Source organism: Ranitomeya variabilis, chromosome 3 (genome assembly GCF_051348905.1).
Source record: "Ranitomeya variabilis isolate aRanVar5 chromosome 3, aRanVar5.hap1, whole genome shotgun sequence".
NCBI classification, from domain to species: domain Eukaryota; kingdom Metazoa; phylum Chordata; class Amphibia; order Anura; family Dendrobatidae; genus Ranitomeya; species Ranitomeya variabilis.
The window spans coordinates 354,227,636-354,253,463 of NC_135234.1; the positions used below are offsets into that span (position 1 = coordinate 354,227,636).

At 40.8% G+C, this 25,828-nt stretch overlaps 1 protein-coding gene across 2 annotated transcripts in view; it reads left to right on the forward strand.

Annotated features, from left to right (window-relative positions):
• The window catches only part of RSPO1 (R-spondin 1), a 256,739-nt gene extending 231,350 nt beyond the window's left edge, over nt 1-25,389 (forward strand). For both annotated transcript variants that reach the window (XM_077295890.1, XM_077295891.1), the window contains 3 exons: nt 2,586-2,732; nt 2,919-3,107; nt 24,594-25,389. In XM_077295890.1, the coding sequence (XP_077152005.1) occupies nt 2,586-2,732; nt 2,919-3,107; nt 24,594-24,730 (473 nt within the window). In that variant the 3' untranslated portion in view covers nt 24,731-25,389. The remainder of the gene's footprint in view (nt 1-2,585; nt 2,733-2,918; nt 3,108-24,593) is intronic.
• Nucleotides 25,390-25,828: the final 439 nt, after the last annotated feature.

Consider the following 25,828-nt stretch of genomic DNA (forward strand, 5'->3'; position numbering starts at 1 on the left):
CTGATTTTTATGGAAGAATGAGCTAAAATGTATCCAAGTCTATATGCGAGACTAATCAGCAATTACCAGAAAAGCTTTAGACGCAGTTATTGTTGCATAGGACCAGAAGGTCTGTGGAGTTAACTTCTGAATTAACTCTAAAGGTAAATGTCCATGAGCTGAATATGAAGATGCTATGGATCATGCACAAGACAATGAGTCAAAGCACATACAGTTGTGCTCAAAAGTTTACTTACCCCAGCAGAATTTTTGCATTCTTGGCCTTTTTTCAGAGAATATGAATAATAACACAAAAACTTTTCCTCCTCTCATGGTTAGTGGTTGGGTGAAGCCATTTATTGTCACACTACTGTGTTTTCTCTTTTTAAATCATAATGACAACCCAAAACATACAAATGACCCTGATCAAAAGTTCACATACCCCATTTCTTAATACCATGTGTTGCCCCCTCTAACATCAATGACAGCTTGAAGTCTTTTGTGGTAGTTGTGGATGAGGTTCCTTATTTTCTCATATTTTCTTTTTTTGGCAAAAAGCCTCCAGATCCGGTAAATTCCTTGGCTGTCTAGCATGAACTTCACGCTTGAGATCTCCCCACAGTGACTAAATGATATTGAGGTCAGGAGACTGAGATGGCCACTTCAGATCCTTCACTTTGTTCTGCTGTAGCCAATGACAGGTCGACTTGGCCTTGTTTTTTGGATTGTTGTAATGTTGGAATGTCCAAACATGTCCCATGCTGAGCTTCCGGGCTGATGATTGCAATTTTCCCTCCAGTGTGTGCTGCATTCATCTTTCCTTCAACTTTGACCAAGTTTCCTGTGCCTTTGTAGCTCACAAATTCCCAAAACATCAGCAATCCACCTACGTGCTTTACAGTAGGAATGGTGTTCCTTTCATCATAGGCCTTGTTGACCTCTCTCCAAATGTAAGGTTTATGGTTGTGGCCAAAAAGTTCAGTTTTAGTCTCATCACTCCAAATTACCTTATTACAGAAGTTTTGAGGCTTATCTCTGTGCTGTTTTGCGTATTGTAGGCGAGATACTTTGTGGCATTTGCGAAGTAATGGCTTTCTTCTGGCGACTCGACCATGCAGCCCATTTTTCTTCGAGTGCCTCCTTATTGTGCATCTTGAAACAGCCACACCGCTAGTTTTCAGAGAGTCCTTTATTTCAACTGATGTTATTTGTAGGTTTTTCTTTGCATTCCGAACAATTATCCTGGCAGTTGTGGATGACATTTCTGTTGGTCTACCTTACCATGGTTTTGTTTTTACAGAGCCCCTGATTTTCCATTTCTTAATCACAGTTTGAACACTGCTGGATATCTTTTTGTATCCCTTTCCTGTTTTATACAGCTCAACTACCTTTTCCAATAAATCTGTTGACAATTCTTTTGCTTTTCCAATGACTCACAATCCAGAAACGTCAGTGGCTGGATGAAAGATGCAAGAGTCTGTCTGGATCCAGAAACTCACTCAGCTTTATGCACACACACTGATTGCAAGCAAACAGGTGACAGGTGAGGATGTTACCTTTAGTAGCCATTCAAACTCATTTGTGTCAACTTCTGTGCATGTTATCAGGCCAAAATCATCAGGGTATGTAAACTTTTGATTAGGGTCATTTGGATGTTTTGAGTTGTCATTATAATTTAAAAAGAGAAAACAAAGCCGTTTGGCAATAAATGCTTCATCCAATCACAAACCATGAGTGGAGAAAAAGGTTTGGTGTTATCATTCATATTCTCTGAAAAAAGGCCAAAAAAGCAAAAATTCTGCCTGGGTATGTAAACCTTTGAGCACAACTGTAAGTCGTTTAGAGTGGTTAAAGAATAATAAAGTTACAGTTTGGGAATGGCAAAATCATAGTCTTGACCTTAGTCCTGTAGAAATGTTGAGGAAGGACTTGAAGCAAGCAGTTCATGGAGGAAAACTCACTAACATAGAGTTGAAGTTGTTTTGTAGGAAAGAATGGGCTAAAATTTCTCCAAGCCAATATTTAGGATTAATCAACAATTATCAGAAACATTTAAATGCAGTCATCGTTCCAAAGACTTCAGATTCTGAAAGCAAAGGTTCACATACTTTTGCCACTAAGAGACATGAGGGATAGATCATTTTCATCATGTTCATCATTTATAAAATGACAATGTCTAATACTGCTGACTCATTTGTTTGGTTTGGTTCTCTTTATCTACTCTTAGGACATGTGTGAAAAGTGTGATGTCAGATTTCTGTAGAAATATAATAAATGCAAGATTTGTTACTGGTTAGGAGATTTTCCCTTACGTAATCATAGTTATTTCCCATAAAACTCTATTAGCTACCCCAAATGATTTCATGTGTGTCATTTGTATTTCATGTAATGTTTGCATTGTTCCTATGTTATCACCATTTATTTTGTTGTTAAACAGGATTGTTTTGATTTGTCCTGCCAATGGTATTCTAGCTTTATGCCTAAAAAATTGCATAAATATGAAATATTCTGAAGGTTCGCAAACTTTGATGTATCACTTAATATTATGTAAATTAGATTACTATCATTCATTGGTTCTAATTATTAGTATTGTTCTTTTTTTCTAGGATGTAAAATGACAAACTGCGAGGAATGTTTCAGCAAGACATTTTGCACAAAGTGTAATGATGGTTTCTACTTACATAAAGGAGTATGTTACTCCACCTGTCCAGATGGCTTTATTGCAGCAAATGGCACAAAGGAATGCAGCTTCGGTAAGTCTGATAAGTGCTGGGTTGTGTGAGATACATGTTCCTTATCATTCAATTCTATTACAAAGAGTAGCAAATATGTAAACTCCGGCAGCATGCCTCCAATGGAACCCTTAATTCTTATTTTTGTGTGTATTCAGACTTTAAAGAACGTAAGGAAATGCAAATGAACTGCTATTTGTTTTTCAGCACAATGTGAAATGAGTGAATGGGGATCATGGAGTCCATGTACTCCTAAAGGAAAAAGATGTGGAAGAAAAAATGGACTTGAAGAGAGAAGTAGGAAGGTTTTGAAGGCACCGCAAGAGGGTGAATCTCTCTGTCCTCCAACTACAGAGAAGAGAAAATGCACACTGCCCATAAATCCATGTCCTAAAGGTAGGTTTTCAAGTACCGACGTTTATCTCTACTAATAGTGGTGGTGATATGTACTTACCTTATAATGTTTCACATTTAAAATTCCCATCTATAATTAAAGAGGAGGCAAAAGCAGGTCTGTATTCCTCTGTGAGACAGTAGGCCCCTGCTCCTTGTGATGACAACACTGTATGGTTGATAGAGGCACAATGAATGGCATAGTAAGATAATTGCAGAGTTACCATATTAGAGAAAAAATATCTTCCCATTTAATTTTCAACTATACATAGATCTTATAAAATTGTTATCACTAATTCAGTAGTAGGTTTATATCTTGTTTTCACACTGCGACCTTACTCTGGCCATACAATAAAAATCTCAGCTGACCAGTTTCTGGACAACGTGGACTTTGAAGGTTGGCATTAGACATACCCAAAAGTTGCACTTGACAATGAATATTTTTTTTAAAAAAAAAGCAGATCTACTTGTCTATAGATCTTTGTTTTCATGTTTGATATGCTGTTGCATACCACACAAAGGTGCTAGCAATACCGGTAAGTAGGAAAAAAGTCCAAATCTGACACTCTGTTTATCTGAAATCTGTATGGCAAGCTTTAGAGCTTAAAGGAACAACAACCCTCCTAAGCTGTCTATATGGGCAAGCAGATCATAGAAAGATTAATAAAATGATATCTTGATATCTGCGATCGGTTGAAGAGAAATCCACATTTTTCCTAATGTGTAAATGAACTGTTAAGATCTTTGGACCAGACATACTGTAGATCTCCCTGACAATCTGCCTCCGAAGCAGACACTGGCATTGCCAGTGTGAGACATGTTTGTGAAGACTGACACTGGAAATGCCGCCTTTCATTTAAATAAGATTGAGAGGCGGGTTCTCAGAGAGCTCAGTGTCCAGCCCATAGATCTTAACAGCTTTTTTACATCTTAAGAAAAAACATGGATTTCTTGGAAATCAGACATAGGATCACAGATATCAATGTATCATTTTATTCAGCTTCCTATGGCCTGCATGACCATACAGCTTAGGATGGTTTATCCTACTGACAGATTCTCTTTAAAGAGCTTCCCCAGTGAAGAAATACAATTTTGTCAAAGAGCTCCAAATGTTCTAAAAAAATAAGAAAAAGGACACTCCCCTCACCCATTCCTTACCACTCCTATTCCGACACTTACCCACTTACTTACACTTAACCAATCATAACTTGAAGCTGGCTCTGCCAGGTTTTGACTGAACATAGTTTCCTAGCATTTCAAGCTTGTTGTGATGAGATTAGTAAGTAAAGACCAGAAAAGAGCTCTTAAGTGTCGGAAAGAGAGTGACAAAGGATGGATAAAGTGATCCCCTTGTCAACATTTTTTTCACACAGGAAAACCCTTAATTTAAGCAAAATGGAAAATAATGATATAACCACAAATGGTTTCTATCGTCTTCTGATGAAAATGTATTCCATTTACATCCTTTAGAAGAACCAGTTAACTTCTGGTGTTTATAGTTATTAGAAAGCAAACATTTGTCCATGAATTGACATGCGATTCCCCCATTAAAAAAATACTAAATAAATAAAGCGAGGAAGTTTATGTGTTTTTATATATACAAGTGAAAGTAGTCTGCTTACCCTAATTTTAAGGATCCTCTTTTGTTGATTTGAAGGCAAGGAAAATAGATTTATTCACGTATGTAGTCCTAAAACAGATAGTTTGTGTTTGGATAGGAACTTTTAGCACTTACAGATGTTTTTCTCTTTTTTTTATGTTTCCAGTGAAAACATAATGGTGTAACCCAACATAAATAAAATGAAGCCTTCTGGTACTTAGTAACTAATGTTTTAGGATTATGTAGGAAAGGAGATAATCACAGAAACTCACGTCACGAATCCTCCAGACCGCCAAATCGGCAAAGAAATAATGTGTTCTGACTGGCTGCCAGGTCTGGTGTACCAAAACGAAATCAGACATGACTATAATGAAGGCTTCACCACAAATACATATGACTCCCAATAAACTGCAAAGACTGTGGGTGATGAGAAAAGGGTGGTCTGTACAGCTGCCTGCCCTAGCAGTAGGTTCAAGAGAATTCACGTAGTGCCACAGGCGTCTAAATGGCGGAGATTACAGAAGTGGACTTCTGTTTACAATACCTTACTGATCCAGGAATTTCTCTGGAGTGAACTTCTAGTCTCTAGTTTAGTCTGATAACGTATCATTTGTTAAAAGGGCATTAATTAAAAGGGGCCAGCTTACATTCTTCCTGTATAAACTTGGCTGGACCCCCGGATGTTATCTCCAAAACAAAACCTCAAGCTTTAGAGCTGCAAAACATCAACACAGGGAGAAAAAACTGCAGAAACAAATCCATCTACAATATGCCTGCTCCTTCTCAACACCCACGGACTGCAAAGAATCTCGCACAGCTGCATCCCAAAATTCAGTCCGAACATAGACACTTGTTCCTAAGATATTGACGAGCAGCTCAGATGTGGACTCTAGATTTACTTAATGCCATTACATTTTAGTGATAGACCTCCATTAATTAGTTTCACTTCTTTGTATTAACTTCTTAATACACAAATAGTGTCTTCAGGGAGGTAGAGAACTGGACCTCTAGTGCTACCTATTGGATGTTTCAATCCTAAATGTCATCATCCACCCTTTATCAAACCTTGCCATGTGACTTAGGATAAGAAGCCAAAATAGAAATTCCATTTGCAGAAATCTGTTTTAGGGTGCTTGCCCCTCATCAGTGCAAAGCAGAGAGGACTCTGACAGGGAGTAGAGGTAATGTTTGTCTTTGTGGAGAGCGTCAAGTCAATGTTTCTCTTGGATTTTAAATTTGCACATAGTCTATCAAATTGAGTTTCTAGTTGGGCTTCTTATTCTAATTCATGTGGCAAGGCTAATTAAATTTCTTTGCAACTCAGACTTCGTATCAGAGCAATGTACCCAGATCCTTGATAGACAACCACTAATGGTGGCCAGCCTGGCCAATACTGTTGCTCAGTTTTCTACAGAGTCGTAAAGATGAATTCTTACTGTCCCTTTATATCAATAGCAACTTTAGTGTCTGCCTAAGTATTTACAGCATAAATACCTTAATATGAGATACAATATATTGAATGTGTCATCTTTACCATTATATACCAATACCACTGACTATAGTTATGACATTTTCAATTGTATAAAATACCTTGTTAGGCTAGGTTCGCATCAGCACTGGAGCACTCTTTAGGAGGATTCGGATCAGTTTCTGTAATTTTTAGCAATGCAAATAGTGCTGCATGCTGCAATTTCACTGAACCAGCGCCTGCGCCGTCTCTGTGACTGAAACCAGAATGCTGTCTGGGAGAATAAAGTAAGTGCGGGACCAGGCAGGTTATTAACTCTATTAACCTGCAGATTGATCCCATATCTGCAGGTTTAATAACGTTTTTCTGGTGGGGTTCCACCATTAATTCAACCCTTAATATATACAAATGTGAAAACACCCAGGACTCCGTTCTTATACCCCACATGCAATCTGACAGATCCCTGGGACCAAAGAAAGAACATTATTGCAGTGGATCCTCATACCTTTCAATGATGGAGAGCACAGCAGCTGCAATGTCAGTCCCCTGGTAGTTGTGACTTCAAGTAGGGAACGTGGCAGGGACCTGTCACTAGCATTTTTGATCTGGTGTAATTGTGGCATTGTTTTTTTGTTTTTTCTTTTGTTCTAGCACCTCTCCATTCTGGAGATATGGCCCCCTCATCACTGTATGTAAGTCTAGGGTTTTTTTTTATAGTCAATTGGGTGTGTCCTCTATAAAAAATGGTCATAGAGAACAGTTGGATGTACAATATTCTGCCACACAACTCCCAAATACTATTAAACAAGAAGACAGAAAAAACATTATTAATATCAACTTAAAAGTTTTATAAAATCTACATTAAAACCCCCAACCCTAAAAACAAGGAGTTAAAATAGATACCCAAATAGATACCCAAAATATTGACCTTGATGTATAAATAAAATTAGAGAAAAGACCCAAACCCAAAAGTTTTCATTAAGGCCTGCTGGTGCGACCGTATTGAGTCTATATATCCAGCGGCTTTCCGCCTGAGCTAAGGCTTTGCTAAGATCACCACCTCTTTGCCCCAAAGTAATTTGGTCTATAGATTTAATAAATATTTGATTAGCATCACAACTATGATATTTTTTAAAATGTTTTGGGAGGGTTTTCAATTGTTCATCATTAGTAGAGGTTTTAGCTTTTTCTATGTCACGAATATGTTCTCTAGTTCTTATTTTAAGCTCTTGGCTGGTCATTCCAACATAGATTTTTTGGCAGGGGCATTGAGCATAATAAATAACGCTTTTGGATGCACATGTCAAAAAAGGTAAGATTTTATATGTCTTAGTCCCATCTGAGTTGCTAAATTCTTAACTTTTGATTAGGTTTTTACAGGCCTTACAAAAGGTACAGGGGAAAAAACCCTGTATTTTACCTGTTTTAAAACCACTTGTTTTTTGTTCTGGTACATAATGACTGTGGACTAGAAGGTCCCTCAAATTATTAGATCTTTTAGCTGTAATCAATGGTTTTGACGATAAAGTTCTATTCAAGATTGGATCAAATTTCAAAATTTCCCAGTGTTTCGTAATGATGTTAGTGAGTTGTCCCCATTGACTATTATATGGTGTAATCAGTCTAATCTGTTGTTGGAAATCCTCCATTTTTTCTTTCTTTTTGTAAAGAAGATCATTCCGAGGTGTGTCTCGAGCTCTTTTATAGCCTTTATGGATTTGTCTGTGGCTATAACCTCTTTCACGGAATCGCTGATAAAGATCCTTTGCTTGTCTATCAAAGGCCTCTTTTGTCGAACAAAGGCGTTTAATCCGCAGATGTTGCCCAATCGGAATTGCATTGATGGTAGATTTCAAATGTGATGAGCTTGCACGCAGGAGGGAGTTAGTTGATGTCGGTTTCCGATATACATCCATTAATATATAACCTTCTTGAGATATCTTCATGTCTATATCCAAGAAATTAAGATGACAACCGTAGGTGTAAAGGTACCTTCACACTAAACGATATCGCTAGCGATCCGTGACGTTGCAGCGTCCTGGCTAGCGATATCGTTTAGTTTGTCACGCAGCAGCGATCAGGATCCTGCTGTGATATCGCTGGTCGTTGAACAAAGTCCAGAACTTTATTTGGTCGTCAGACCGGCGTGTATCGTCGTGTTTGACACCAAAAGCAACGATACCAGCGATGTTTTACACTGGTAACCAGGGTAAACATCGGGTTACTAAGCGCAGGGCCGCGCTTAGTAACCCGATGTTTACCCTGGTTACCAGTGTAAAATGTAAAAAAAACAAACAGTACATACTCACCTTTGCGTCCCCCGGCGTCCGCTTCCCACACTGACTGAGCGCCGTAAAGTGAAAGTGAAAGTACAGCACAACGGTGACGTCACCGCTCTGCTGTTAGGGCCGGCGCTCAGTCAGTGCAGGAAGCGGACGCCGGGGGACGCGAATGTAACTATGTACTGTTTGTTTTTTTTACATTTTATGCTGGTAACCAGGGTAAACATCGGGTTACTAAGCGCGGCCCTGCGCTTAGTAACCCAATGTTTACCCTGGTTACCCGGGGACCTCGGCATCGTTGGTCGCTGGAGAGCGGTCTGTGTGACAGCTCTCCAGCGATCAAACAGCGACGCTGCAGCGATCGGCATCATTGTCGCTATCGCTGCAGCGTCGCTTAATGTGAAGGTACCTTAAGTTAATTTAATATTAACATCATTTTGATTGAGTGTAGTCATAAATTTGTTAGTTGATCTACTGACCCCTCCCACGTAAAACAAACATTGTCTATATAGCGAATCCAATATTGAACTTTCTCAATCTGTTCAACCGGATTACTAGAGCAAATTTCCCTGTCCCATGCTCCCAAAAACTATGTACAGTGGAAACAGAAAGTTGTCAGTCAAAAGTGCAGGCAAAGTTATATACAGCTCAGCACTGGGAGGACGAGAAGCAGACAAAACAGTTATACTATCAAAAACTACAGCAAGAAGCACAGTAAAGTGATACATTGCTAGAATCATTGTCTCTTTCCATATTTTATGCTGTCACAGATTGGGAAGCCTAACCTTGGTAACAAATTTCCTTTAAAGTGGTTGTCCAAACTTAAGCTACAAGTCTGCAGTCACTATGTGACTGCAGACTTGTGTAGCCTCACATCTCGTACCTTGCACACTGTGAGGATTCTCTGCTGCCCACGCTAGGAGTGGGTGGTCATGTGACCACAAGTGTGCAATATGCCTACTCTCGGTCATTTACTGACTAGATGGCTGAGGCCTCACTCATTGTAAGTGTATTGAGCGAGGCCAGAACCAGTCAAGTTGGAGGGTGGCCGGGAGTATGCAAATCACATAATTAGCAGTCACATGAACGCCGTTGTCGGCACTGGGACCACATCATCACAGTGTGATGCAACATGAGGATTCACAAGTCTGCGGTCACATAGAGTGACGGCAGACTTGTAGCTTAAGCCCAAACAGCCCCTTTAATAGTTGTAGGACACAGACATAAGAAAAGAGTAAATGTGTCAGACAATATGACTATACTGTGTGCTTTCTTGTTGGCACACATCCAGGTATTGGTGTTATAACACCAATGGGTGATGGGTTACCACCAAATAAATGTATTCCTATCGCTGTTGTCATTTTTTTCTTCCTTCAATATTTTTATGGCCAGTTTGAAAAGAAGCCACGAGGTATGAAAAACATAGCAACACCAGTATCTGGTTGTATGAATATTTTTTAACAGGATGCTACACAAAATTTTGGATTTTATATGGATTTGCTGGACTTCAAATGTTTTTCTGTGCTAACATATTATTCTAGTTTCTGATAAATTAACAATAATACAACTAATACTGCTGCCGAGCATGCCGATATACTGTATATATGAAGTTTTTACAGATAAATGAAAGGTACAATACAGTGCAAAAGTTTTTAAGCATGTGTGGGAAAAAATCTACAAAATAAGAATTTTTTCAAAAATAGAAGTGCTTTTATCAATTAAAAAAATGCAAAGTGAATGACCAAAAAAGAAATCTAAACCAAATCAATATTTGGTGTGACCAGTCTTTATCACACAGTTTTTGAAGGAATGCAGCAGAGGGGTTGTTCCAAACATCTTGGAGAACTAACCACAAATCTTCTGTGTAGATAGGGTTACTCAAATCCTTCTGTCTCTTTATATAATTCCAGACTTTATCATGTTGAGATCAGGGCTCTGTGAGCGCCATATCATCACTTACTGTACTCCTTTTGTTCTTAACACTGAAGATAATTCTGAGTGACATCTGTATGTTTGTAGTTGCTGTCCTGCTGCAGAATAATTTTGGAGCCAATCAGGCATGGTGGATAATTGTCTGCCTTTATTTCTCAACTTTGAGAGCACCATTAATCTTGACCAAATCCCCAATGCCATTGCTAAAATGCGGCTTCAAACTTGTAAGAAACCACCACCATGCTTCACTGTTACACACAGATACTCATTATTTTACTGCTCTTCAGCCCTTTGGCGAACAAACTGCCTTCTGTCATCAAATATTTAACATTCTCATCAGTTCAGAGCACTGGCTGACATTTTTCTGCACCCTAGTTCCTAATGAGAATGGCAGTTAAGATTAGTACAATTTAATTAAATTAGTGATGTGTGCAAGTTAAACATTGGCTGACCAAGTTGTGAGATTGAACAATGTCTGTGGCCCACCAAGGTGTGAAATTGAACAATGCCTGATCAACTCAAGGGCTGATATTAAAGGCAAACATGGCAAAATGTACCCACCATGTTAGTGGCATGGCCCTCTCTTAACATTGACAGCCTGTCACAGCAGTGTACCCATAATACTGTGTGATAGTACACTGGGTGCCATATTTGCCAAGACAACCATCCAAGGGTATCATGGGTCCCATATATTTGAACATGATTCTGGCCTTGTGTAAGGCTCTGGCCCAGGGCTGTAATCATGGCCACTCTGGAACAGCAGTGCCCTGGCCTCTCCTCACAGAAACATATTAATTTGTCAGCATACCTGTACCTTCAGGTCCAGCTCCTTTAGGCTCCCTGCTCTGCTGTGGGAGTGGAGCGCCCGCTAGGACCGTGGGGTACTCGGTACCGGGCCAGTTCTTAAAGGGATGTGTCATGGCGGCAGTGACCCGGTCCATGGCCCTGGGTGTCCAGTTAAAGGGGATGAATGGATGTGGAAATAAAGTAAATGTAGTAATGTTCGTGACGCCACCTGTGGTACTCAGCCAGGGATGGCTGACGCTGCTTAAAGGGGTCCACTGGGGGTGATGGTATTGCAGCAGAGGTGGTATAGCTCCCCACAGGTAGAGCTTAGTCCCCAGGGCTCCCGATGCAGTTGGTAAGGATGATAGATGGTGAAGTGCAGGAAAGAATTGGAGGACACAAGCTTGCAGTCTCTTTACATTATACTGGTGCAGTTCAGCTACAGGTTACAGGTGGTCTTTGGAATCCGAGCAGCCTGGAAGCGATTCGGAATCCCCCTAGCCAGGTGGGGTTGGAAGCCTTCCTTTCTGCGCTGCATTCTAAGTTCCTTGTTGCCTGGGACTTCACACAAGGTCCTCTCTCTCTCTCTCTCTCTGTCCTCTTAAGTGTACACTACCCACTTGGCAGGCAACTCGAGCATTTTTACTTCCCTTCTCATGGTGACTGGGCTCTTTCTGCTGCTGTGCCTTGGGGGTATAATGGTGGCCAGGAGACTTGCAATATCTTGCTCGCTGTTTTCTGCTGTGGGGCATACAGTTACCCCCACAACCTCAGAATTCCGGCATCCGGTTTCTTGCTCTTGATCCTGGAGTGAACCCGATCGCAGCTCCACTCCAGTTTCTTTTTCCTCCTTTGCTCCTTCTCCCCTCACTGTCTCTCACAGACTATCTGACTATCCTGTCAGGAGCTGCAGAGCCGCATGTCTGCTCAGCTCCAGCTCTCCTCACAGACTCTCCTTTACTGACTGACTAACTCCTCCTCCAGCCAGAATATATATAGGGAAGCTACCCTGAAATTGGGTCTAGAGCTCCCCTTCTGGCCTGGAATCAGAACAATGTTGTATGTACGTGTTACCTGTTAAAGGGATCCTTGTCACTTCCAGGCATGGCATCACCCTCCTCATGAGGAAGGCAATACCACTGTGACACCGGCTTCCTGGGGTATCACAGGAGATCCTCTCCAGATGAGTCAGGAGAAACTGAAACACAGTCCAAGTAAACTTAAACATTAACATCTTTACTGATTCTGATACACAGCACATCCAAATACTTCACATTCTTGACAACAGGTTTCACAAAACAACATTCCTTCTCTTTCCCTGCACTTCGCTCGTGATCACAAAGTGCAGGCCTGGGTCGGACGATCCCTGACAGTTCCTTGGCATTTTCTCTATGCAGCTCTGCTACGGGAATGTTTCCCTTGGTCTGTTTCTCCCCAGACACAATATCATTAATCACCAGAGTATAAAGCCACTGAAAGAGAGTACTGCCTTTCTGTTCTGCCTTCTGACTTTGCACCACGTCTTTGCTGTATGTACTCACTGCTTCCATTGGAACCCTTAACCGCTTCGCCCCGTTTCAAAGGGTTTCTGCCCAGACCATGAGTTGCCACATTCTGAGTCTTCAACTGTTCTAACCCGCTGATTGTCCGTACTGTAGTTGTAGATGGCTGTGGTACTATTCTCTTCACGTTGTGTGACTGCTGTCTTGTCCTGGGCCTATAGCCCGTGTGGACGGTTCAGGCGTCCTTAACCCTCTGACTCTCTAAAGGAAACGTTCCTAGATTACCAAACAGCAGCCCCTCCTATAGTTAACTATTTACTGTCCTAGGCACTAGGTGAGAGCTCTGTACAATATGTTGCCCCCATCTAGTGGCCAACAGGTGCACTACACTTTCCCTAATGCAAGTGCAAGTCCAGTATACTTTACAAAACACATAATGAGTATTTACAGGACATGGTAATACACTAAGAGTGTAGCAGTACCATGATAAGTAGGCGGTAGTACAAACAACCATGTAGCAATACCATTGTATAATAACATATATACATCATAATAAAACAGACAGTATCAGGACGTGTTAAGGAAGAAAAGCAAAAGGGAACATAATCCTTCATCCCCTTACACTTGCATCTTATTGCTCCTTCAGTAACTCCTGATGTCAGAGATCTCATTTGGAGAGTTTATATCTCTTTTGTTTGTTCTTCTTGGCTACTCTGTTTTTTTTATTGCCACATAGTTCAGCTCAACTTTCATGTAGTCATAAATGAGATGTGGCGAGCTCAAAAGAAAGAATATATACAGTAAGTTATGAATAGGGATGAGCGAACCCGTGGAAGTTCAGTTTCTGGTATCTGATCAAACTTTAGTCCAAAGGGACCCAAACTGGAGCCTGAACCTGACACCTCATTGAAATCAGTGGGGATCTGAGCTCTCAAGCCTTAAAAAAATTACTTTTAATATTTAAATATTTACTTACCTACTTGGCTTCCAATAATATGGGTGGTCAAAGTCCTCTGGACATTATTCATGCCCTGCTAATTTTGAATAATGGGATGGACAGCAATGGCGTCACACTAATGTCTGTGGAATTACCGCACCTGCATGCTGACAGCTAGCTTCCCAGGCATGCGCACTGAAGCTGGGTGAACACCCCCAGCTTCATTTGCCAGTGTGCATGCTTCTAAAGCTGCCGGTTGTCACAGGCTTCATGAATGCTGTCCGCGTGTGTGGCTGTGGCGGGAGTAGGGCGGTGTGAGCGGTGCGAGAATGCACAAAGCCTGTGGCAACCAGCAGTTTCAGGAGCATGTACAGATGACAGATGAAGCTAAGCTGCACATCTGCCTAGTTATGCAGAAGCAAAGGCTAGGGACATGTATGCTGCTTTGGTGTTTTTTATTCATTCATTTTGCATTTTAGTTTAGAGCTTTTCACTGTGTAAATGTGGTTGTAATGATCTTTCAGCTATCTATATAGCTTTATGAAAAGAACAAACAATACGTTTCTGATTTAAAAGCAGGTGATGAATTGTGAAATAAGTATTACTGTAGGTATTTATCATCAGTCTGCACCATGAGGGAATTCTGCCGGCAACTAAAGTGTTAAACACGCTAGAATCTGGTTGTTCTGTTTTATGGAAAGTATAAAAAGGTCCTCTTTAACTGCATCATCTTACACGGGACATAAATAATAGGAATTGTTGTGCAACTAGAGCCTTATGGGGCCCCTGAACAATTGCCATTTATGGAACTGGAGGAATACATTTCCCGTAACAATGTGGTATGGTTGGGATATAATTTACCACGCAGAAGGCTTTGTGTAATAAGAAGCATTAATATCCATGCAAGGGCTATGGCAGTGTTTACGCTTTAGGTTACTATAACTTAAAGTGTTCACGTCCCATGGTGTGTAAAGTGAGCCAGAATCGTAATCTGGGTCCCAACTGGGAACAATGAAATATTATAATAGGAATCTTTAATAAAATCTGAGTACAATCAAAATAGTACGTATAGGAACTGCTTCAGATAGACTCATTAATCTGCATAAATTTGCTTTTAGTTTTGTGAGACATTCAGAGGCAGTAAAAATGATGCCTCCCCTCTTGTGCCTAATATTCCCAATTGAAATATCGAATAGGGGTTCATTTAAATATTTCACTTGACTAATGCTCAGTTTCCAAGTTAAATGTCCGTCAATTGGCTACTTGCAAACTGGTCAGGGGTCATTTTAAGGGATTTTCTAATAACGTAATAAAATGGCACCAACCTTGTGTCAGGAAGGGCTGAAGTCTAAAGAAGCACTGTTTGCAAACCTGTGTCTCAACTGACAGGAGCAGTATTGTACTTATATATGCCTTAGTGAGATGAGAACTGTGTGACAGGGGAATAAATAAATCTACTCATGGCTGCATGGAGCACACAGGACTTTTTTTCTCTATCTTTAGTCATCTGTGCTCAGTCAGGCGAGAAGAGGATACAATTCTTCTGTCACAGCACTTCTCAGGCAGCTCTGGTATGTGTGCTGACAATACAGCTCCTGTCAGTTGAAATGCAAATCTCCGGTCTTGGGAGCGGAGTTTCTTCAGACTGCAGCATATCATGGCATGCGATTGGATGGGCTGCCCTTTGAATTATGTGATAAGGCTCATTTTATTACATTTTTGGAGAACTATGGTAAAGCATACATACCTTAGTGAGAGGAAGAGAAGTGTATGACAGCAGAAGAAATAAATCTACTCAGGGCTGACTGAGTACAAAGGTTTTTTTCTCCAGCCTTCGTGCTCTGTGATGAAGAAAAAGGTGTTGTTCCAGCTTCTTTAAAATCCAAATGTTTATTCAAAAATCTTTAAAACGATGGTTCACATGGTGAGGAATGCAGTAACGTGTTTCAAGCGCTCAAGGCGTCCTTTCTCAAACTTTTCTATTTTTGCATTAGTGCTCTGTGCTCTGTTAGCCTGGGAGAAGATATATATCTTTTCTTATCATAGCGCTTCCAGTATATGTGCTGAAAATAAAGCCCTTGTCAGTTGAGGTGCAGGTGTCAGGTCTTGGGAGATGTGTTTCTTCAGACTGCTGCTCATCATAGCATGTGACTGTAATGGACTGCCGTTTGAATTATGTGATGGGGCCATTTTATTACATTCTTGGGTAACCTCTTAAATGGCCTGTTTAGACCAGACTATGCTCACAGATAGAATGTATTAATAACACTGATCAATAAATAATCCTTGAATTCTTTATAAATGTATCCAACTGAGGTTATGTACATTTCTTTTTTTGTTTCAATAATTTTTATTTGAAAAAAAATTTCACAATAATCTCCCAACGTGGGAGTATTGAAAATACAAAATTTACATAAGTATCAACACTAACATTGTAATGTATGGGGGAAGTATTAATGTTGATTAATGAAAGACAAGACAAAAACAAGACAGAAACAAAAGGGGATAAGCTCAAGACCGAATACAGTATAAAGCCACTCTACAATTTTACAATAATTTTCTCACATATCAACAAGTATCAATCGGTTATCAATATTGTCCAGCTCAGGATCCCCACTCCACCGAAGAGGAAAATAAAAAGCAACATCTCAGGGAGACAGGGTGAGAGCCAACTTCATTTGACCATCCGGATGTAGTTCCAGCCATGGCGACCAGGTTTGGAAAAAGGAATTCCAGCTATCGGTTCTCGTCGCTTGAATGCGCTCATATATCATGATAGTGTTCATTCTATCTTTGACAAGAGATATTGAAAGTGTAGGAGACCTCCATTTTGACGCTATGTGTATTTTGGTCACCATTCCCAATAATACCACCAGTCTGTATAATTTTTTAGATAATCCCTGCGGTTTTAATCCCAGAAGGAGGGTCAGTGGGTTCATTGATGTCTCTTTTCCAATCATCCTATCTAGTAGGAGCTTTACCTCCCGCCACAGATTAGTCACCACCGGGCAGGACCACCATATGTGACCCATATCTCCTGGTACGTCACAACCTCTAAAGCATTTGTCAGAGACCTGTGGATATATGGCATGCAGCCTCGTAGGGACTAGGTATGTTCTATGTAAGACTCTAAGGGAAGACTCAACCAAAGACACCTGATGGGAGCCTCTTGATAAGGTATCATAACAGCTCTGCCACTCTTTCAGCGAGATGTCAAATCCCAGGTCCTCCTCCCATTGCCGCATAAATTTAAGCTTTTTCTCCTCTTGTATACTAGTAAAGGAAGAGTACAAATAAGAAATAATCCCCCCACCCAATGGATCATCTATACATTTCTGTTCAAATCCTGTGATCCGAATAGGCCTCCCACCCGGTACATTCTTTCTGACATAGTCAAAGATTTGGTTAATACGGAATATTTCTCGTGCTGGTGGATCATACTTTTGAATAAACTCTTGTTTAGACAGGACTATGTTAAATGGGGAACAGAGATGTTTTATTGTAGTTATTCCTCTGAGTATCCACCAGGAGAAGGGTTGTGGGTCAAGACCCGGAGGGAAGGCAGGATTGCAAAATAGTGAATTTAGTGGCGTATTCTTGGTTTGCAGCTCATTCTTGAACCTCTCCTTCCTCCAAAGGAGTAAGTACTGAGCTGCGAAAGGTGAAATATTAGTGATATGTTTAGGGAGCTTAGCTTCAGACCACAGCAGGCCCATCAGAGAGTAAGGTTTCAATTGAAATGACTCCAGTTGTACCCATCTAGGTTTATCAACTGTTGAGCATATTCTAGTTAGATGGGCAATTTGGGCAGCTTTAAAATAATTTATAAAGTTAGGTAAGGAGAATCCTCCCCTCTTCCGGTGAATAAACATGATCTGTTGCTTGATCCTAGGTTTTTTCCCCTGCCAAATAAATTTGGACACCATAGAGTGTATATCTCGTAATATTCTCTAGGGAACTGGAATGGGGAGGGAGCGGAACAGGTATAGAAACCTTGGGAGAGAGACCATTTTTATGACGTTTATTCTGCCTAGCCATGAAAGTGTCAGTGACGACCATTTAGCCAGGTCTCGTTGAAAATTCTTTATAAGAGGGGTATAGTTCCATTTATACAGGGTGGACCTGTCAGGCGTCAAGTTAATCCCCAAATAGGTTAGAAAGTGTTCTTTTTTTTCAAACCCAAACTGCGACACCAAATATGCTTGGTCTTTTTCAGATATGTTCAGGAAGAGGGCCTCTGATTTGTCTATGTTTATTTTAAGCCCCGATACCGACTCAAAATCACGAAGTAGTGAAAATAAATTTGGAAGGGTGGTGTGGGGGTTAGAAAGGGTTAGGAGCAAATCGTCAGCAAATAAACTGACTTTGTATTGATCGCCCAGATCTGCAGGCCCTAAGATGTTAGGGTTTTTCCTTATGGCCTCAGCGAGAGGCTCCATAACTAAGGCAAACAGAGCTGGCGAAAGAGGGCAGCCCTGTCTAGTTCCTCTCATTATATTTATTGGGGTGGGCTGCAGCGACGGGAGCTTAAGATACGCAGTTGGCTGATCATATAGTAGAGTTAGGCAATTGACTAGCTTGCGGGGGAGACCGAACAAAGATAATACCTTAAAGAGGTATGGCCATGACACAGAGTCAAAAGCCTTTTCGATGTCTAAGGCTAAAAGCATAGTAGGCCGCTGAGAATTGGTTGCTGAGTGTATTATATTTAGATTACGTGTTATATTATCTGGCCCCTGTCTCCGTGGTATGAAGCCCACTTGGTCTCTGTGTACCAGTGAGGGGAGTACTTTGTTAATTCTATCTGTAATAATAGATGTGAATATCTTTAAATCAACATTAAGTAACGAGATCGGTCTGTAATTTTTAGTTAATAGGTGATCTTTTTTGGGCTTGGGAATAACTGCTACATGTGCTATATAGAATTCTGGGGGCATTTGAGTACCATTTAATAGTGCATTGCAGAACTTTGTAATGTGTGGTGTGAGGGTTTCTTTGAATTTTTTATAGTATGGTGCTGTAAGGCCGTCAGGCCCAGGGGCTTTATCAGTCTTTATTTTTTGGATTGTTAGCTCCACATCCTCGTCTGTTATCTCAGCTTGTAACAATTGGGAGGAGGAATCGTTAAGCTTGGGGAGTGTCAGACGCTGCAGGAAAGTTTGCAGAGAATGCGGGGGAGGGGGCTTAGGTGAAGAGTATAAATTTTGATAAAAATTATGGAACTCAATTAAAAAAAGCGATGGAAATGTCTCTGCTCATCCTGAAGATATTTATACTGAGTGGATAGTGTTTAAAGTTTCTTTTTGGCGTAATTGTCGTGCTAATAATTTGCTTGGTTTGTTTGCCATTCTATAAAAAGAGGCTCTCGTCCAAGCTAGGGCCCGTTCTGTTCTATGTGTGAGGACGGTATTTAACTGAAGTTTAACATCTCGTATCTGTTTGATTAGATACCGTGAAGAGGATTGCTGATTTGCTTGTTCAATATTAAGTAATTTGTTTTCTAGTTTAATTTGCAATTCAGATCTGGTTTTTTTCCTAGCTGCTGCCAACATAATTATAGTGCCCGTGATAAATTTCTTATGTGCTAACCATATGTTTCCCGGGGATGTCTCTTCATTTACGTTCGTTTGAAAATATAGCTTAAGATCTTTGCTGATGGTCGCTGCTATTTCTGGGTCTGTCAGTAGGGAGTTATTTAGTCGCCACCTGAACAATTTAGATGTGTTAGCGGTAAATTTGAAAACCGAGAGGACTGCATCGTGATCCGACCAAGAGGACGGAACATGACGGGAGAACAGAACCCCCAGCAATGTGTTTGCTGTGGCTAATTGTAAGTCTATTCTCGAGTAAGTTTTATGTACAGCAGACATAAAGGTATATCCCTTTGTGGAGCTATTTGTCTCCCTCCATACATCGACTAGTCTATACTCACTCATCAATCTAATTATCTTTCGTCTGTCTCCCTTAGATATGTCTGTTCGCTTTGCTGCAGTGCAGTCAAGAGCGGGGTCCAAAGTGAAGTTAAAGTCCCCACACCAGATCAAATGCTGATAGGAGATTGCCGATATCTTTGATAATATTAATCTAAATACTAGCGTCTGAGTTGCAGTGGGCATGTAACTGTTAACTATGCAGATGCTTTGTCCTTGTAGTTTACCATGTATGATGATGAATCTTCCCCCCGGGTCCTCAACGGTGCCCTCCACCTGAAATGGCAGGCTATTTTTAAGTAGTATGGCCACACCCCTAGTCTTACGCTCCCAAGCCGCGAGATAAAAACGAGAGTAGTTGGAGTCAAGATATTTAGGGCTGGAGGTTTTTGAGAAATGGGTTTCCTGTAAACATACAATCTGGTTTGTGTTTGTGATAGTCTAGAAACGCCTTTTTACGCTTCATGGGTGAGTTGAACCCATGCACATTATGGGACATTACTCTACACATAGGTGCAAAAATTATTACCGCTAATGATCCGCCAGTGACTTTTGTCCGATTTCATTGACTTGTCAGAAGATCGCATTAGAGATAAGTAGAGCAGTAGAGCATATTCACATCTGTTAAGAAACATAAGGGAAAAAACAACACAAGGGGAGACAAAAACATTAGACAAAGAACAATTAAACATTTGGGTGGAATGCCCTTTTAAGGCAGCGTTCCGGGCTCCCATAATAAAAGGAATCCCAGAAGTCGGCCTGGTCAGGCAGCATGTACCAAGGCCCAACAGCCTAACCCTTGCTAATTATAAAATATGTATGGGTGGAAAATATACTGCTCATAGGTTATAACCGACTATAAATTTGAACTTTATATCGCAGCAGGTTGACTCTACTATAAACTATCCAGGACAGTCTTTTGTAGAACTACAGTACAAAAACGAAGGCACTATAGTTTCAATCATGAAGGGGTTCACTATGTGGTCCCAGGAGTGAGTCAAGTAACCCGCGCATTCTGGCTCCTGGTTCTAGGGGTCTGTATCCATTCTCTCTGCGGGCGTGGTTTACGCTTCGGTTGAGGAGGTATGGGGTCCAAGACCGGTATTTCTGCGCGTTCAAGAGCTGTTATTCCTTCCTCCAAGGACCGGCATATAAACGATTCGCCTTTATGAGTAAATAATAAAGCAAACGGGAACCCCCATCTGTATTTAATATCCAGTGCCTGAAGTGCTGCTGTGACTGGTTTAAGTGCCCTTCTCCTCGCAAGCGTAGAGGGTGATAAATCAGCAAAAAGTCGCACTGTGTTAGGTAGCCCAGGTAGGGATGACATTTCTCTGGTTGCTGAGAGAATTAGGTCTCTGGATTCTTCATAATGCATCTTAAGCACTACATCCCTAGGGAGTTCAGATGTTCTCGGCCTGCCCAAGGCTCTATGGATCCTTGTAATGTGAAGCAGTGCAGGGTCTACATCTGGGAGTAGTGCTTTAAACAGTGCTGTAGCAGTGTCTTTAAGGGCTACGATAGACTCTGGGAGACCTCTAATGCGTATATTGCCTCTGCGAGACCTGTTCTCAAAGTCCTCACACTTTAGCTCGAGGTCTATTATGCGCTCAGTGTGTACTTTAATGGTCTCCTGATCCTCCTCCAGGGCCCCTACTGTCGCCTCCATCTTATCTTCCAGACTGGAGGTACGCTGCATAATTTCCTGGATTTGTGCGGTAACGTTATGCATGGCTGATTTCAGCCCAGAGCGGAATGTCTCTTGTAATGTCTTTATCAGGGTTGCCGTGGGTACTACTGTCTCCCCTGCTGTGCTAGACTCCTCCATTTCAGCGTCGCTGCTTACCGCTGTGAGGGAAGCTGAGGAATGTGCTGCTGCGGCGGCCATCTTGCCCACGCTGCTGTTTAACAGGAGCTCCTCTATTGTACGGTTCGCCGACAGCCCTGCGCCTCCTTTCTTCGGCATAATCACTCTGGCGATGCCCTGTGGTGAGTCCCCGCTGCTGCTATAGTTTTCGCTATGATTCCGGTGCTGTGTGGGGTTATATTGGGCCGTTGGGATGCGGAGCTCAGCCGGTCATGTCCGACTCAGCCAAGTCCCGCGCATGTGCCGAGGTTATGTACATTTCTATGACCATAAGGGAACAGAATACCATATTGCTAAATCATTACCTCTAGTTTTTTAAATAGGAGATGTGGGGCAATGAAATTAATGAAATACACAATTCATGGTTACAAGATGAAATTTGCAAAAAGCCTCCACACATTTATTGGGAATCTTTATGACAAACTATTATTACAAGGACCGAAGTACATAATGAATGACTAAATAACTACATTTATTGCAATTTCAAATTATGCACTTTCTCTTGGCCTCCTGTTTGTAGTGTAGCTCTGTAGTGTCTCTCTTGATTGTCCAGCAGTAATCTCCTAACATTGGCGGACTCCATTTCCCTTCTTACCATTTCTCAATGGCAGCAATGTCCAGATGGAATCTCTAACCGTGTTCATCACATCACAGTTCTCTGGAAAGAAGTCAAGGTGGGAATGGAGAAAGTGATTCTTCGGAGACATGTGCACCCCAAGCTGGTGCAGCACATGAACAGCTCATCCACCAGTTCTTTGTAATTTTATGCATGCTTGTTTCCCAAAAATCCTGAACACTCTTAAACCCTTCACGGCCTTGGACGTATAGGCACATCTAAGTTTGTGTCGCTGCATTTGATGCAGGCTCCGATGCTGAGCCCACATATTTCCCCACACATGACAGTTGATCTGAACAATTGTCATGTGCCTCTAAGGCCCCTTTCACACATCAGTTTTTTGCTATCAGTCGCAATCCGTTGAATTTTGAAAAAAATGAATCCGGCGACTGATGCCGCCAGATCCATTTTTTTCTCAGAGACTTGTATTAGCGACGGATTGCGACGGATGGCCTCATGTTTCATCCGACGTTCGCTGGATCCCTCGAAAATTGTTTGTCCGGCAGCCGGAGACAATGGACAAAGTAACGTTTTTTTGTGTACGTCAAAAAATTGGACAGCGACGGATCCATCGCTGTCCGTTGTTTGCTCGAATGGAAGCCTATGGGTGCCGGATCCGTCAAATGATGGAATCCGGTGACGGATTCTGTTTTTTTTAACTGAGCATGCTCTGATTTATTTAGAAACCAATTAGCCAAATCCGCTAGTCAGATCCGTAAAAAACAAACAAATCCGTCGCATCAGTTTTTCACAATCTGCGACAAATCTATCGATCCGTTGAGCCAACGGATTGCTACTGATGGCAAAAAACTGATGTGTGAAAGTGGTCTAACAGTCACGGGTGGATCCAAGATCCACCTGCAGCTGTTAACCAGTTAAATTCTGCTGTCAATCACTGATTGTGGCATTTGACATGTGTCAGCCAGAAGAGTTTCACAACTCCCACCCATCGACACCCAACTCACCTGATTACAGAGCGATGATTGGTTGTCATGAAAGCTGGGGGCCTGCTTGTGACCGGCATTCATAGGAGATTGTGATTTCTGCTACATATAGCAGGTCTGAAGCACTGGTATGTGTATAACAGGCGATCACAGCTTCAAGTCTCGTAAGGAGACTATTGAAGCCAGTAAAATGTTAAAAAAAGTTTTAAAAAGTGTTAAAAAAAAATTCAAATCACCCCCCTGAAAATAAAACAATTAAATTAAAAAAAAAAAAAAAAATGCACATATTTTGTATCACTGCATTCAGAAATGTCTTATCTATCAAAATATAAAGTAAATTAGTCAGATAGGTAAACTGCATAACTTAAAAAAAATAACGAAACACATGAGCATTTTGCTTATTTGTGGGGTGTTTGCATGCCTGTTTTTCAGGCTGAAAATCAGGAAAGAGCATTCCTATGAACTCTCAATTTCTAATTATTGGCCAGTCTAAATGGGTCTACATGACTTTTTCTACAATCTTCTAATGCCTTTTGCTGGGCGAGTAAAAACCTTCGCAAACATCTATTGAATAGAGTCTAAAAGTCTGACAATAGAGTCAAAATGCCCATGACATATGCCCAAATAGTGGTCATCCAGGCTACCAGGTGGTGTGATCATCTAGTTACAGGACGTAGTATGGAGGCCTGCTAAAAGAGAGGGACACCCAAAGTTGGCAGCCATAATATTGTTTTGAGGCTGCTATAAAAATGCACGCAGAGCTATTTTTCTGCCAATATGATGGACAATGTAAATGACCCCACTATAAGTCAATGAGGTTTACTCACCGCCAGAAACGGTGTCGTGCTTTCTATTTATTCATTTCAGGAGAAGAAACCACATTGGAAATGTGAACAGAGCCTGAGAAGTGCATAGGGTAAAAATGTGGCAGTTGCTTTTGATGTTATGAAACTGTAAATTACCCAACAATTAGACTTGTAGTAAATACGAGAGCAGTGTGCCACTTTAAGTATGGATATACTTTAAAAATGATGCTACCTAAAAATGCAATTTTGAGGTGAACTTTGATTAGATTTGGAGCTTGTTGGACCAGAAAATAATGTTGCATAGTGAGGACCTATCCCTAAGAGCAGCTGAAGAGGTGGTCCAGACTACATAGATTCTTGCACTCCAATTTCTTCTTTCTGCAGCAAAACTGTCTAAACATGGATAAAAAGCTAAATAAAGTAGGCATGATAAAACAATTTCCCCCCATTTGTAAGGAAGTAAATATGACATCATTGCAAAATGTTGTATGTATTTTTCTTGGTTTTGCCGTTTGATAGGAACACTCAGGTCCCACATTTTAGTAAGTATCTGTTCATATATGACCATGTGTATATGAAAAATGTGTTCTACATCCTCCATAACGTGAATGTTAAAAATAAAGCCCACACTGCTGCTGCCATCCTTGAAATATGCACTAAAAATTAATATAAAGCAAAATAGAGAATCTTCATTTATACAGTATATTTGTGGAGGACTTCTTTAAATATTTCCAGTACTAGAAATGTCAAGAGTAGGAATTTTAAACAAAAAACAATTCTTCAAATGTGGTCACTAAACTAAACGTTTATTCGTTGCAGGAGAAGGAAAGAACAGAAACAACAAAGGAAAAGGTAAGAAGAATAAGAAGAGAAATACAGGGATGGGAAATAAGAAGAACAGAAACCAACAAAGAGTAACGTCAATGCCCATCACTCCTTCTGTTCCAGCAAAATAGCTGTCACTATAAGGTCCAGCACCCAGAGAATTATGCTGCTATATATCTAAGACGCTTTCTTGAACTGGAGCACTGCTACAACTTAAGCACCTACACAATTGGCAAATGATTGGGGAAATCTTAGTCAGAATACGGAATTTATACTGCCATAAGGATGGGACAGTTTTTACCTGGGACTTCTGCAGAGGAGAAAAAAAAAAGAGTAACGAGCTATTTCTTGAACAATACAGGAAAGAAATTACTTTCTGGTCACCAGATAACACCTCGGAGGTGATGCTGAAGATATTTCAACTTCGGTAGAAGTTACAAAGGCTGGAAATGATTTTCAGAATCACTAATGAACTGTGGGTTTTCATGTCGCCTAGGGTATTCCCCACTGTTTCCCTCCCTCCAACCTTCCCTTTAAGTCTGTGTTTTCAGGTGTTTGTATGACTTAATCTTTGGGGAATATATGTTAAACATTTGTGACCCGCGGTTGTGGTCATCATCACTATTAAACTACTTCAGAAGAAAGCAAGAAAAATAAAGAACTGAGCAAGCTTCTGAAGGATGACGTTAAGGAGCTCTACCGATGAGTATGGGGCAGGGACAATGAACTGAAGAAGTTTTATTTTCAAATGGATTTGTAAGTGATTTATTGTTACAAAAAGACGGTAATTAAATAATAACATAAGAAAAAAAGGTCATGGTATGAGTCAATGCACACACATTATACCATGGGTATCAGCTCATAACTGGTTACAAGGGGAAAGAAGGCTTCAGGTGTGTAAATGACATCTAAAGACCCCAATAGCTAAGTCAGTAATGGGTTTCTATCTTGCTGACAGGTAACTGAACTGCAGCAACCCAACATGTCTACCTGCTGCCAAACAATGTACAGTAGTACTTCAGAGCACACTTTCTTCACTAGGGTAAATCCACTATATCATCACTAGGGTAAATCCGCTATATCTGTTTAGACATCACCCAATCACTAAAAGGAAAAATGTGTGAGTAGTCCTACCTTAGCCACTGGGAGGTATAGCAGCTGCCATTGTTCTAGCTACATCCGTGAGATGGCAGGCCGTGGTAAGCAAAGTTAATAAATACAAATATTTT